Source organism: Salmo trutta, chromosome 3 (genome assembly GCF_901001165.1).
Source record: "Salmo trutta chromosome 3, fSalTru1.1, whole genome shotgun sequence".
In the NCBI taxonomy this organism is placed as follows: domain Eukaryota; kingdom Metazoa; phylum Chordata; class Actinopteri; order Salmoniformes; family Salmonidae; genus Salmo; species Salmo trutta.
Genome location: NC_042959.1, coordinates 43,140,700 through 43,155,011, shown reverse-complemented (window position 1 = coordinate 43,155,011; position 14,312 = coordinate 43,140,700). Strand labels below are relative to the sequence as shown.

Sequence of the window (14,312 nt, the reverse complement as noted above, 5' to 3'; positions counted from 1 at the left end):
AATCCCATTGAGCATGTCTGCGACCTGTTGGATCGGAGGGTGAAGGCTAGGGCCATTCCCCCCAGAAATGTCCGGGAACTTGCAGGTGCCTTGGTGGAAGAGTGGGGTACCATCTCACAGCAAGAACTGGCAAATCTGGTGCAGTCTATGAGGAGGAGATGGACTGCAGTACTTAATGCAGCTGGTGGCCACACCAGATACTGACAGTTACTTTTGATTCTGACCCCCCCTTTGTTCAGGGACACATTATTCCATTTCTGTTAGTCACATGTCTGTGGAACTTGTTCAGTTTGTCTCAGTTGTTGAATCTTATGTTCATACAAGTATTTACACATGTTAAGTTTGCTGAAAATAAACACAGTTGACAGTGAGACGTTTCTTTTTTTGCTCAGTTTATAACCTCCTAAACATTCCCATTAGAAAGTTAGCCTCAGCACGTGCTTCACTAGGTCTAGCATGGAATCTGAAGAGTAAGAGCATAGCCACCATATAATCAAAAGCTATTTCGCTATGAACCACAGGTGGTCAAAATGGTTTCTTCTGGCAGCAGTGAGGCCTAAGCAACATGCACATCAACCTCACCATCCCATCCTTTGGGGAAACAAAGCTACATCCAATTTAAAAGGGTATTTTACTGTGTTAAAAAACACTAAACAAACGTAAATCATTATAACCATACAAGCATCTCCAAGATTCACTTAGATTTGTCGATTTTATATCCATCCGATTCAGTTAAAATGCCTGTAAGTCCTGTCATTTAAAAATAGCTAAAAGTTTGAGGTGAAATAAAATATGTCATTATTTTCAGCGTGTGAAAACTCCAATCTCATATACGTTGAGAGGTTTATTAGAGGCAATGAATAAACCAATAAAAAATTACTTTCCTGTTGGAAGAACAACATAGATATACAGTGCCGTGAAAAGTATTTGCCCCCTTCCTGATTTTGGCATATTTTTGATACTGAATGTTATCAGATCTTCAACCAAAACCCAATATTAGATAAAGGGAAGCAGAGTTTACAAAAAATGTAATAACAAAGTTATGCAACAACCAATTACCCTGTGTGAAAAAGCAATTGCACCCTTACACTCAATAACTGGTTGTGCCACCTTTAGCTGCAATGACTACAACCAAATGCTTCCTCTAGTTGTTGATCAGACTCTCACATCGCTGTGGAGGAATTTTCACCCACTCTTGCATGCACAACTGCTTTAACTCAGAGATATTTTGGGGTTTTCAAGCATGCCACAACATCTAAATTGGGATTAGGTCTGGACTTTGACTAATCCATTCCAAAACATCAAATTTGTTACTTTTAACCATTTTCATGTAGACTTGATTGTGTGTTTTGGATCATTGTCTTGCTGCATGACCCAGCTGCGCTTCAGCTCAGACTGATGGCCTGATATTCTCCTGTAGAATTCTCTGATACAGAGCAGAATTCAAGGTTCCTTCTATTAAGGCAAGTCGTCCAGCTCCTAAGGCAGCAAAGCATCCCCAAACCATCCCACTACCAGCACCATGCTTGACCGTTGGTATGAGTTCCTTACTGTGGAATGCAGTGTTTGGTTTTCGCCAGACATAATGGGACCCTTATCCACAAAGTTGACTCAAGTTTGCCAAAATGCACATGGACTTAGAATCTTAGAATGTTCTATGGACAGATGATTCAAAAGAATAACTTCTATGATGACATGGGTCCCATTACGCCTGGCGAAAACCAAACACTGCATTCCACAATAAAAACCTTAAGCATGATGGTGGTAGTGTGATTGTTTGGGGATGCTTTGCTGCCTTAGGACCTAGGTGACTTGACTTAATAGAACAAACCATGAATTCTGCTCTGTATCAGAGAATTCTACAGGAGATTGTCAGGCTATCCGTCTGTGAGCTGAAGCGCAGCTGGGTCATGCAGCAAGACATGATCCAAAACACACAATCAAGTCTACATGAAAATGGCTAAAAAGCAACAAATTTGGAATGGTCTAGTCAAAGTCCAGACCTAATCCCAACTGAGATGTTGTGGCAGGACTTGAAACGAGCAGTTCATGCTTGAAAACCCACAAAATGTCGCTGAGTTAAAGCAGTTCTGCATGGAAGAGTGGGCCAAAATTCCACCACAGCGACGTGAGAGACTGATCAACAACTACAGGAAGCGTTTGGTTCGAGTCATTGCAGCTAAAGGTGGCACAACCAGTTACTGAGTGTAAGGGGGCAATTACTTTTTCACACAGGGCAATGAGTGTTGTATAACTTTGGCTATGAAATAAGTATGTAATTGTTGAGTTATATGTTCACTCAGGTTCCCTTTATCTAATATTCAGTTTTGGTTGAAGACCTGATAACATTCAGTGTCAAAAATATGCAAAAGTAAAGAATTAAAAAGGGGCAAATACTTTTTCACAGCACTGTATATACCCTTACCACTCTCCACCACTACAGCCCTCTCTCTATATATCAACGTACTAATCATGACAATAAATAATATTATCAATAATAAATAATAAACTCTCGACGAGGCAGGTGAAGTGTGGCAGTCCTGGGATTAGCTCCAAGACGAAAGAGGATGGGGCCTGGCTGAACACAGGAGGTGCAACAGACATCAGACACTGTGAGCCACACAGGTAAGAGGAGGTGGGAGGCAGGTAAGAGGAGGTGGGAGGTCAGTCAAGGTGGCTGCTTGGTAATCAGTTAATTTGTGATTTGTCTGACATCTCCGCGTGTGTGACGTTAGCACCTGCCGCTGGAGCACAGCCCCAGAGCCAAACCTTCAGAAAGCAGCTGTCAAAACGCAATAGTTTCTCTGCTTCATTCGTTAGAGTCTAGTGTTTTTCTCCTGGATTCAAGAAGTAGTGTCTTCTGCTCCAAGGTTACTATCAGCTGTCCATGCTACAACATTCTTTCAGGGAGAGAGAGAAACAGAACAGCATTTCCATTTATTGTTTATTTTTGAACATTTATTTTTGCCCATCCCCTTCTTCAGATGACAAAAATAAACATTGTTCTTATTTTTTTTTTTCTTGTTACATGTAGTCTACACACGTTTTACATAGATGCCACTTTTTTTTCTTTTTACAGTAGTTACATAGCAGGAATAAAATTATTTGACATTTTTATATACAATACATCTATATAGAACAGTACTTATTATACATTGCGCTGTCAGTCATAACTATTATAAAACATGAGCTTTTAAAACCACCCCTCAGCTACTCTCAGTCCATCCCACCTATCGCCGTAAACTGCCCTTGTATGATTTCCATGTGCCATATATTTTTCACCTGTGCTGTTTCACATAAATTCTGAACCTGTCTAATCCTATAGGATCTGCAGATTGTATGTTAAAGATACATATTTTTACCCAAAGTACAATTATATTGTTGATTGATTATGGCTTTCCAAATCTCCCAACAATGCCGTATGTAGAGTTAATTATACAAGAGCACTTGCATGTATATTACCTTAACTTCTTGGTTCACCCCTACACAATAGACTTAAAAACCATTCAAATTGTTCTACAAATTGTATTTTACACCACTGTGTCTCATAATTACAGTGTAGAGGCTATGGTAATAATAGACACTGAACCCAAAAACATATGGCAGATATAAAGAGGGCTCTAGGCCACTAGTTAAAGTATGATGACCAGTCAAATAAATCCGTACCGCTTAGCCCCTCAGCGTCCTGGACATCAGGGAAAGGGGCGGGCCCCCAGATTCGGACGGTGCCGTCGTCTGAGGCGCTGGCCAGGAGACCGGGCACTACAGGATTCCAGCTCACACAGTTCACTGTACGTGAATGACCTGTCAACTCCGCGATGGGCAGCTCACTGCGCCTGTGCCAGATGTACACTTTGTGATCTGTAGATGGAGGACACACAGTATAAACCAGACCATGTGAGTGCTACACATTCGCCTCTACCTTTTCCTGGGTCATGTTCATTAGGCAACAAATGGAAGAAAACAGACAAACAGGGCAGGACTACCTGGCCTTACAAAAATAAATGTTCATTTTCCTTTGCAAACTGTTTGAAAAGGTTTTCTGTTGCATGAGCTAATAAACAGCCCTGATGTGTGAGTGAGTTAGTGTGGTTATAATACTGAAAGTAATGTCAAAGCATAATTTGGACACATCAACTAGAAGAGGACGGTGCCTTACCCTCACTCCCACTGGCGATGAAGTCTTCGTTGTGTCCTCCAAAGCAGGAGTGGATGGTGTAGAAGCCCTGTGTCACACCCTGATACTTCCTCACCAGCACCCGGTCATGTAGGTCCCACAGGTGCACACCCTACAGACAGACAGAATATTGACCGGTGCATTCTCAGACAGCTCGACATAATCCTAACCCCCCCCCCCCCCCAAGAAAAGCCAAACCACTCACCTGAGTAGCCACATTCAGCAGAGCTAACCTCCCGTTCTTTGAAACTGTGAAAGACATGATTGGATGGTCCTCCTGGACTCTGTGGAAGTGCAGCACAAACACAAAATTAAAATGACAGAACTTGCATAAGCACAGGATGGGCCTCGTACATATAGAAACAATGATTAGATATGACAATGGATGGGACTAACTCACATGTTTCTGTCCGTAAGGTCCTCAAAGTTGTAACCACGGATACGCTGGTGTGTGTCTGATGCCAGGACGGTCCGAGTGTCACCCAGGCACCACAGGCATTGAACCCTTACTCCTTCCCACGAGTCCAGCAGGTTACCATCCAGATCCTGGGGATAAGGTTATATCAACCTCAATGCACTGATTAGTCCCAACACACACAATAGCTCAATCAGCCCTTATGCTGAGACAGACAGGTCACACCCTGATGGAAGACACTCACACACTGGTAGAACTGGCCCCTCTGGCCTCCTGTGACGAAGCGTTTGCCGTCTGGATTCCAGGCCACACTGGTCAGACTGTCCTCGTGTGATTGGCTCATTTTTGTCCGCAACTCACCCGTCTGGCCAATGACAAGAGACATGGGTGAGTGAGCAGGGAGGACTATTTTAAAAACCTTTAAAAAAAAATGTAATGCCTAGTAATAACATGACAATAACAACTACCATTTTCATCCTGGTGAAAGTAAGATGTGGAAGTAATTTGTAATTTACCCGCAACACAATCATTGACGAATAGAACTTTGCAGAGGACTTTTTGATCTTTCCAACAGCAAGCTTTCTGGATAAAAAGTAAATCCACGTTACCTGTACATTCCACAGCCACAGCTCTGAGCAGTCATCGGGGCCACAGGCAATCAAGTAAGTGTCATCAGGGCTCCAGGCCAGGTATGAGACACCGTAGGCGTGGCCCTCTAGAGTCTTCATCAGCTTCAACTGGTGACTCTCCTGTCAATCAGCAGCACAGTTATCACCTCAGCTAATAATTTCCCCCAAAGTTCACATCTTCCCGCCTCCGCCACCCCTTTGAAATCCCCCTCTCTTATGCTCTGTTTACTAAAACTTATCAGCATGATAATGGTTCATCTGTAATGAGAAAGGTTCCTACTGTGTTGACATGCCACACAATGACTGTGGTGTCTTTGGATCCCGTGGCCAGTTTGGTGCCATCATTGGAGAACTTGCAGAACCACACTTCATTGCAGTGTTCGGTGAGGACCTGCTGGGTGTAGCAAGGGAACTGTTTCCTGCAGATAACAACACTCAGACGTCAGGGAGAGAGGACATATAGGAAAGAATAAGGTTTTGTTAATTCCAGGAATAGACCTTATCACCCTGAACGTTCTACCCAGCTAGTGTGGGTACCTAATATTTATTTTTTAAACAAGGGCAGATAATGACAATGCGCTAAGGTTTTGCATTGGTTTAAAGGAAGCACTTAATTTCCTACCCAGTTAGAAAATGTGAACGTCAGAAAACGAACATTAGTCAATGGCGCGTGAATACATATGATCTATACATACAATCTTGTGACATAACCACAATAGAAGCAAAACAAACTATTACTGGGAAGTAAGACCATTACAGCTACGGTCCAAGGCAAGGCAATTTTGACAGCCAAATTAAGGGAATGAACACAGAAAGGACAGATACAGTGGGGCAAAAAAGTATTTAGTCAGCCACCAGTTGTGCAAGTTCTCCCACTTAAAAAGATGAGAGAGGCCTGTAATTTTCATCATAGGTACACTTCAACTATGACAGACAAAATGAGAAAAAAAATCCAGAAAATCACATTGTAGGATTTTTAATGAATTTATTTGCAAATTATGGTGGAAAATAAGTATTTGGTCACCTACAAACAAGCAAGATTTCTGGCTCTCACAGACCTGTAACTTCTTCTTTAAGAGGCTCCTCTGTCCTCCACTCGTTACCTGTATTAATGGCACCTGTTTGAACTTGTTATCAGTATAAAAGACACCTGTCCACAACCTCAAACAGTCACACTCCAAACTCCACTATGGCCAAGACCAAAGAGCTGTCAAATGACACCAGAAACAAAATTGTAGACCTGCACCAGGCTGGGAAGACTGAATCTGCAATAGGTAAGCAGCTTGGTTTGAAAAAAATCAACTGTGGGAGCAATTATTAGGAAATGGAAGACATACAAGACCACTGATAATCTCCCTCGATCTGGGGCTCCACGCAAGATCTCACCCCGTGGGGTCAAAATGATCACAAGAACAGTGAGCAAAAATCCCAGAACCACACGGGGGGACCTAGTGAATGACCTGCAGAGAGCTGGGACCAAAGTAACAAAGCCTACCATCAGTAACACACTACGCCGCCAGGGATTCAAATCCTGCAGTGCCAGACGTGTCCCCCTGCTTAAGCCAGTACATGTCCAGGCCCGTCTGAAGTTTGCTAGAAACATTTGGATGATCCAGAAGAGGATTGGGAGAATGTCATATGGTCAGATGAAACCAAAATATAACTTTTTGGTAAAAACTCAACTCGTCGTGTTTGGAGGACAAAGAATGCTGAGTTGCATCCAAAGAACACCATACATACTGTGAAGCATGGGGGTGGAAACATCATGCTTTGGGGCTGTTTTTCTGCAAAGGGACCAGGACGACTGATCCGTGTAAAGGAAAAAATGAATGGGGCCATGTATCGTGAGATTGAGTGAAAACCTCCTTCCATCAGCAAGGGCATTGAAGATTAAACGTGGCTGGGTCTTTCAGCATGACAATGATCCCAAACACACCGCCCGGGCAACGAAGGAGTGGCTTCGTAAGAAGCATTTCAAGGTCCTGGAGTGGCCTAGCCAGTCTCCAGATCTCAACCCCATAGAAAATCTTTGAAGGGAGTTGAAAGTCTGTGTTGCCCAGCGACAGCCCCAAAACATCACTGCTCTAGAGGAAATCTGCATGGAGGAATGGGCCAAAATACCAGCAACCGTGTGTGAAAACCTTGTGAAGACTTATAGAAAACGTTTGAGCTGTGTCATTGCCAACAAAGGGTATATAACAAAGTATTGAGATAAACTTTTGTTATTGACCAAATACTTATTTTCCACCATAATTTGCAAATAAATTCATTAAAAATCCTACAATGTGATTTTGTGGAATTTATTTTCTTATTTTGTCTGTCATAGTTGAAGTGTACCTATGATGAAAATTACAGGCCTCTCTCATCTTTTTAAGTGGGAGAACTTGCACAATTGGTGGCTGACTAAATACTTTTTTGCCCCACTGTAAATATCGACAGAGTATAGAGTGAAGAGCCTTACCGGCTGCAGGCGTGGTCCAGGAGGAGGGACACAGAGTCCAGGCCACTGTCCAGTTTGGTGTTGTGGTAGAGGCAACGCTCTCTCTGCAGCTCCACAGCCTGCCTCAGCAGGGTCTGCAGCCGGCGCGGAGGCAGCATCACAGAGGGAGGCAGGTATGCTGCAGACAGGAGAAGGGAGGGAATGAGGCACAGTGTGATAAGATAGGAATGAGGGGAACAAAGAGAGAGGGAGAGAGATACATTGTTTAAAAGAAAGTCTATTCTTAAAATGTCACTCGGATAAGAAGAGGAAGAAAATATGTGTTTAAATACCATCAGTTCTGTTTCTAATCTGGAGTGTTAGGTTCTAAACGAACCTATTAAAACTCACGCACGCTTAATAAAGCTCAAACCAAGTTAATTCACCCATTAGGTCAATACAGCTGCGTAAGACATTTTCACACAAGATCTGATATTTAACCCTTCCTCCTATGCTGAGTCTCCTCCTACACATCTGAACAGTCAATGTATCGCGGTTGCTAGACAGAACCTTAGTGATATCCGTTCTTCCTCACTTCATCTGACCTGACCTCTTCACCAAAGTGCTCACTCCTTCCCAACTCACAGCTGTCATGTTGACTCGTACCAGACTGTCTTTTCTCCTCCCATAGGATCCCTGATGGCTAACAATAACATATCCGGACAGAATGTAAACGTTCTACATTTCCCACTCTCCCTCGGTGACATGAATAAGTATATTTCATATTCTCAGAACCCAACAAGAGGAATTCATTTGATAATAAAGGTGCACTCATCTTAAAACCAGGGGAAAGGCTGAATGTGAGGATGTGGTATGTGTGTGTGAGTATGTGTGCGTGTAAGATGGCACTCACTCTGTAACTTGTCCAGGAGTTTAGTGCGGGAGGCAGTGCCTTTGCCCTCCCACTCTGCCTTTGCTCTCAGGTCCTCTGCATGGCTGCACATCAGGTACCTTGGAAATAGATGACATCAGTATTAGGCTGCCCTGCAGGACTCACCCCCAGCACCACGGAGACAGTCAGCTAGAATAATGGGATTCCCTGTCTAACTCAAAATCAGCTAAAATTCAAAGAGGAGCAAAAAATGTTTCTTTAACAAATCCATATCTTCGACCATACTGAATGAAGATTTGGCTGTACTCCAACACAAACACTCCTCACTGATAGTTAGTTGCCACATTGCAATGGACGTGCGTCAAATTAGTTTTAAAAGGCACTACAAGTGACAGCGGTTTCAATTTCAAAAGAGGCTTAGCTATATCTCTGTGATCTAGGCCATTTCTTAATGGTGTGGTAGGGCATTAGGACTGTTGATCAGAGGTAGCTACCCGCTCAGGATGTGGATGCGCTCTGTGTTGTACTTGAGGGGAGTGAGCTCAGCTCTCAGGACTTGCAGCGCCTCCAAGACCTTGGCATCCTCCAGATACTCCAGGTACTTCTGCTGCAGGAGCAGGAACTTCATCCGCTATAGAGGATAAAATAAGACAGACGGGAGGAAAATATGAGTGCATTATGAGTTAAGCACATGCATCTTAAAACATATCAAAATGGTTGTCTATGAAGAAAATGTAGCCTACACATCCTACTCTTACTCTGACAAGCAATAGTTGTCAATGTCTTGTCCATTCTACTGTAGCTAGTGCTTAGTGATTAACCGAAATGTCAGTTATTCTTCGCTTTTTAAACAACTAATTGACCGATGTCAGTTCAATTATTTGAATTCCATTTTATTCAGGGTTTTTTTCTGAGTGCAATTTCTCTAGAGATAAATCAGATCAAGCCCGAACTGCGCAATGTAGTAGGGAGTTTCCAACAGGCCAATATTCTACATAGTTTGGTGCAGAAAACATGGTAATTACCTACAATGACCATAATCAACAAACAGAAGAACACACAATCAAGATGGATAGAGAGCAGTTGCTTTGTGTGGTATCGCTACCTCAAAATACAAAATCTAAGATTGATAGTTGGTAGCAGTCATAAAAGTATGCCTTATTTACTGTGAAGAACTACTAAAATAGTGATTTTGTAAGACAGCATAAGCATCAGCTCTATAGAGATGAGATGATGACGTGGAATGAAATAATAGCAATCAAATAGGCCTAAAACAAATGTAACATACAGAAAAACTGAAATATTTTATTAAATGTGAATAGATTATGGTTAATAAGTGATAAGCAGTAATTAATTGTTTTATTCTGTGTTACAGCATTCAACCCACATAATGCATAGCACATTTAATGTTAAAAAACAAGAATTGAAAAGTGTTCTTTTATTTTATTATATATAATCAAAACCGACCTCAAAATGCACCAATCACTCAGCACTAACTGTTGCACTGTTGGGCTTACCACAATAGCACTTGGAGAATGCATCAATGCTTTCAGCTCATTCAGGTCACTTTCAGCCTATAATCAAACAAAAAAAATAGACACTGGTTATTTTCTGTTTTCTAACTACTGTACATTTCAACTTAATAAGCGAAATTGTTGTTTAAAAAGTTTGAGGGAAATTAATAAAATAAGCCAACAAGCAGAACAGATGTGTTGTTTACCTCTAAGGTTACATGATTAAAAATAAAAACATCTAAAATGGTTTCATCACCTTGTCCCACTCTCCTTCCACCACATGGTTGCGGAACTTTGTGGCAGAGGGATGCTCCAGTCTGCAGCCAGACTCCTGCATCAACAGGTCCACTGTCTGACTGTAGATGAGAGTGGGAGGGTAAGCACATGCAAAGGAGAAATACAAAGTATTTGCAAATAGCATTATTTTATGTACAGGCATTCAACACTAAAATGTTTGTTAAATTTCTTATTTTGTCAAGAGCCCTGACCAGGTTATAAAAAAGTTATTCATTTGAATCATGTTTACTAACTTATTACTTGGTCAAGTACATCACAATGCCTGATCATTGTATCTTTATCAATGACTTGCAAAAGTCCTAAACAATTTGACTTGTGCTGTATCAAATATGTAGACATATCTTTAACGTTGGAGGCAAATGTTGTGACCGTTCAATTTTCAAAATTCTTAATGAAAACAGATCGATTTCACGTGACCTTGTGGCTTGATTGACATGCAAATACTATCGCGTAACCAAACATTCTCAAAGCATTCTGGACTAGATTTTCCAGTTTCCATGGTCTTGGCAACTCCCAAGAGTAATGTCATTATAAGCATATTTTTAATTACACTTAAACATATATAAGTATGCATATGGCTGATGATTCGGGAATTGTTGTTTCTTTAGGCTACTTAACCAGAAAACTGCATGTTCTTGTCATTTCATGGAGTCCCATTTCTGGACCCCCAAAGTAACAGTTAACGTTAGCTAGCTTCCTACCAAGACGAGCTAAATTGTGCAATGGGCCATCTTTCTCCCTTCATCAATTTTCTAAAGGACCCGTGCTGTATTCCATTTACCTCTACAAAACCCCTCTGTTTATCTCACCGAACTAGTCGCTGTCAACATGATGACTTGCTTTATTCGCGGTTATTATGAAGGACATGATTTAGCATCAGCTGACAGCTAGCTAGGAAGCGAACGTTGGCTAACGTTACTTACTTAAGTCCTAAATCGTGTAAATGTTGCCCTATAAGTCTAATGACATCTTCCTCTGACTGAGAAAGACGTTTCTTCTTTTTCACGGAGTTTGCATCCGAAGACACGGTGTTGTTGGATGCTGCTGGGGCTGGGATACCGTCGTTGTTACTGACAGAGTTCCCATTGTTTGTTGTGGATAGTCCATTAACGTTAGTGTGAGCTTCCCCGGCGGAGGACGACTCTCCGTTTTGCGCACTGTTGTTTAGGCAGGACAGCTCCGAATCTTGACCCTGTCCTGCCCCGTTGGCCTGCATTTTATTAATGTTGATGTGGGCTACACTGTGCAGATTGAATCGAATGACAGGAGCAACGGGTGAATTGGGAAAAGTTAAAATCCCCACAACTGTAGACAGGGCCGCTGACCCAATTGAAGCCCCAAGCCCCCCTGCTCCCTCCGCCACCGAAGCTCGGTATTTCTTCCGCGGTGGCGGCGACGCTCCACCGGTTTCCGAGTCGGAGGAAGCGGAGGCCAGAGTTAATTCACCAAGAGTGTTGGTGACAGAATGATGTGAAGTTGGGGCTAGCAAAGGTGTCAGAGACGAGACAATAACTCGTTTTGTCGCTGAGCTTCTCTTGTTATTGTTGCTCTTCAGACAGCTGCAGACCCATTATGGATATTGAGACGCAGTGACGTCACCGGAAATTCCGACACTCCCTTGTGTCCGGGTAGTCCATAGGTGGTGCCCTTGAAGTTCATACTGAACTTTGTTTGTTTCACAAGTTAATATACCTTTTTTAAACTTATATGTATTTGTTTTATATTTTAATTGATTCATTATCTATCGGGAAAATAATAACTTGTTTACGATAAAAGGGTAAATCTGCAGTTCTAACAATAACAGCGCCACAACGCAACCACTCAAATTCATAGACAGAGCTATGGATGCAAGGATTGACCATCCATGACGTCAAAATGATAGAATTAACCAGTTGAGGCTATACAGCTTTTGTTTCAAATTACATTGTTTACAAACATTGGAGTAAAACAGCTTATATTTTCAGTTCTGGTGGAGTATGACAATTGACCTAAACTCATGAGACAATATGTTATATTCTTCAATAATCAATGGATTATTATTATATACACCCGTATATATCATGAATTTAAGTCTAAAAATGGAAGTTGCAATTGCAGGTTGCCCCTCTGTTTTTTTCAAGCTACATCAAAAAGGGGACCTCTTCTCAGTAAGCAAAGTTAGTTGAAATGTCTTTTCAACATATTGTGCTCATTAGGTTCTGCAACTTCTACAAGCAATGGATCAGACATCACACTCTCACACATACGTGACAACTTTATGCTATCAAAAGAGGAGACAACAGACCTACCCAAAACACACTGAATAAAGAAAGTATTAGAGACAATGGTTCAAATTCTTTTTTTAATCAATACACTTGAAATGACAAATAATTTAAATGAAATACATTATTAACTTATCTTTAAACTCAAACCCAGATAGTTTACAGACCATTCAAAGTGCCATTTTATTCCCAAGCCTGAGGTTCTTTAAAATACAAATCGAGAAACAGCAAAGACCTGCATTTTGGCCACATATTCAGGGACCAAAGCCATTCCTTCAACATTGGCACTTTTACATTGGTTTAAAAAAGGAAATCTGTCCCTGACATCTGCAATAAATTAATTTAATGAACAGTAAACTGTATGTACAACTCAGACTCGTTAGTCCTTTATCCCTTCACTTTAAATAGAATCTCAGCATGAATGAAACTTAGTTATAAAAATATTAATTAAAGGGCCAGCAATGTTTTAATTTGTGTAAGGGGCAAGTGAAGACAGAGGGTTGTAGAAGAATAAACTATTGCGCTTTCATCCAATTTCGGACAAAAGACACTGATGGGGATACAATATGAGCAAAGGAAACTCACCCGCATCTGCAATACTGTTCACATATCCACCTTACATACAGTCAAACAAACAAACATACAGTGCTGTGAAAAAGTATTTGCCCCTTTTTAATTCTCTACTTTTGCATATTTTTTATACTGAATATTATCAGATCTTCAACCAAATCCTAATATTAGATAATGGGAACCCGAGTGAACAAATAACACAACAATTACATACTTATTTCATAAACAAAGTTATGCAACACCCAATGCCCGTGTGAAAAAGTAATTCCCACCTCACACTCAATAACTGCTTGTGCCACCTTTAGCTTCAATGACTCCAACCAAACGCTTCCTGGAGTTGTTGATCAATCTCTCACATCGCTGTGGAGGAATTTTGGCCCACTCTTCCATGCAGAACTGCTTTAACTCAGCGACATTTGTGGGTTTTCAAGCATGAACTGCTCATTTCAAGTCCTGCCACATCTCAATTGGGATTAGGTCTGGACTTTGACTAGGCCATTCCAAAACTTCAAATGTGTTGCTTTTTAGCCATTGATTGTGTGTTTTGGATTATTGTCTTGCTGCATGACCCAGCTGTGCTTCAGCTCCCAGACAGTCTGACATTCTCCTGTAGAATTCACTGATACAGCAAGTATTTTGCTACACCCGCAATAACATCTGCTAAATATGTGTATGTGACCAATAACATTTTATTTGATACAGAGCATAATTTATGGTTCCTTCTATTAAGGCAAGTCGTCCAGGTCCTGAGGCAGCAAAGTATCCCCAAACCATCACACTACTTGACGATTGTTATAAGGTTCTTACCGTGGAATGCAGTGTTTGGCTTTTCGTCAGGCATAATGGAACCCATGTCATCCAAAAACATATACTTTGACTCATCTGTCCCTCGAACATTCTTCCAAGAGCCTTGATGATCATCCAGGTGCTTCCAGTTCATGCTTGAAAATCCCAAAATATCGCTGAGTTAAAGCAGTTCTATATGCAAGAGTGGGCCAAAATTCTTCCACAGCCATGTGAGAGACTGATCAACAACTAGAGGAAGCATTTGGTTGCAGTCATTGCAGCTAAAGGTGGCACAACCAGTTATTGAGTGTAAGGGTGCAATTCATTTTTCACACAGTTGCATAACTTTGTT

The 14,312-nt window shown here is 41.4% G+C and overlaps 1 protein-coding gene across 2 annotated transcripts; it reads right to left on the bottom strand.

Moving 5' to 3' along the window:
* Positions 1–2,325: 2,325 nt before the first annotated feature.
* On the bottom strand, positions 2,326–11,958 carry LOC115175587 (WD repeat-containing protein 26). 2 transcript variants are annotated; one of them, XM_029734945.1, is made up of 14 exons: positions 11,267–11,957; positions 10,303–10,402; positions 10,050–10,106; positions 9,027–9,163; positions 8,554–8,651; positions 7,683–7,839; positions 5,502–5,640; positions 5,201–5,341; positions 4,837–4,956; positions 4,578–4,723; positions 4,383–4,461; positions 4,160–4,289; positions 3,667–3,861; positions 2,326–2,900 (listed from the first exon to the last, which is right to left on the bottom strand). In XM_029734945.1, the coding sequence occupies exons 1-14, from the start codon at positions 11,557–11,559 to the stop codon at positions 2,878–2,880; spliced, it is 1,815 nt and encodes a 604-aa protein (XP_029590805.1). In that variant the 5' UTR covers positions 11,560–11,957; the 3' UTR covers positions 2,326–2,877. The 2 variants fall into 2 exon arrangements, with proteins under 2 accessions (XP_029590805.1, XP_029590796.1); XM_029734936.1 differs by lacking the exon at positions 2,326–2,900 and having other exon boundaries at positions 2,931–3,861; positions 11,267–11,958.
* Positions 11,959–14,312: the final 2,354 nt, after the last annotated feature.

Coding starts and splice junctions, on each gene's coding strand:
- LOC115175587 (XM_029734936.1), bottom strand. CDS start 11,559: ATGCAGGCCAACGGGGCAGGACAGGGTCAAGATTCGGAGCTGTCCTGC. Junction 4,462..4,577: donor GACCTTACGGACAGAAACAT/GTGAGTTAGTCC, acceptor GCACTTCCACAG/AGTCCAGGAGGACCATCCAA. Junction 3,862..4,159: donor CATCGCCAGTGGGAGTGAGG/GTAAGGCACCGT, acceptor CTCCATCTACAG/ATCACAAAGTGTACATCTGG.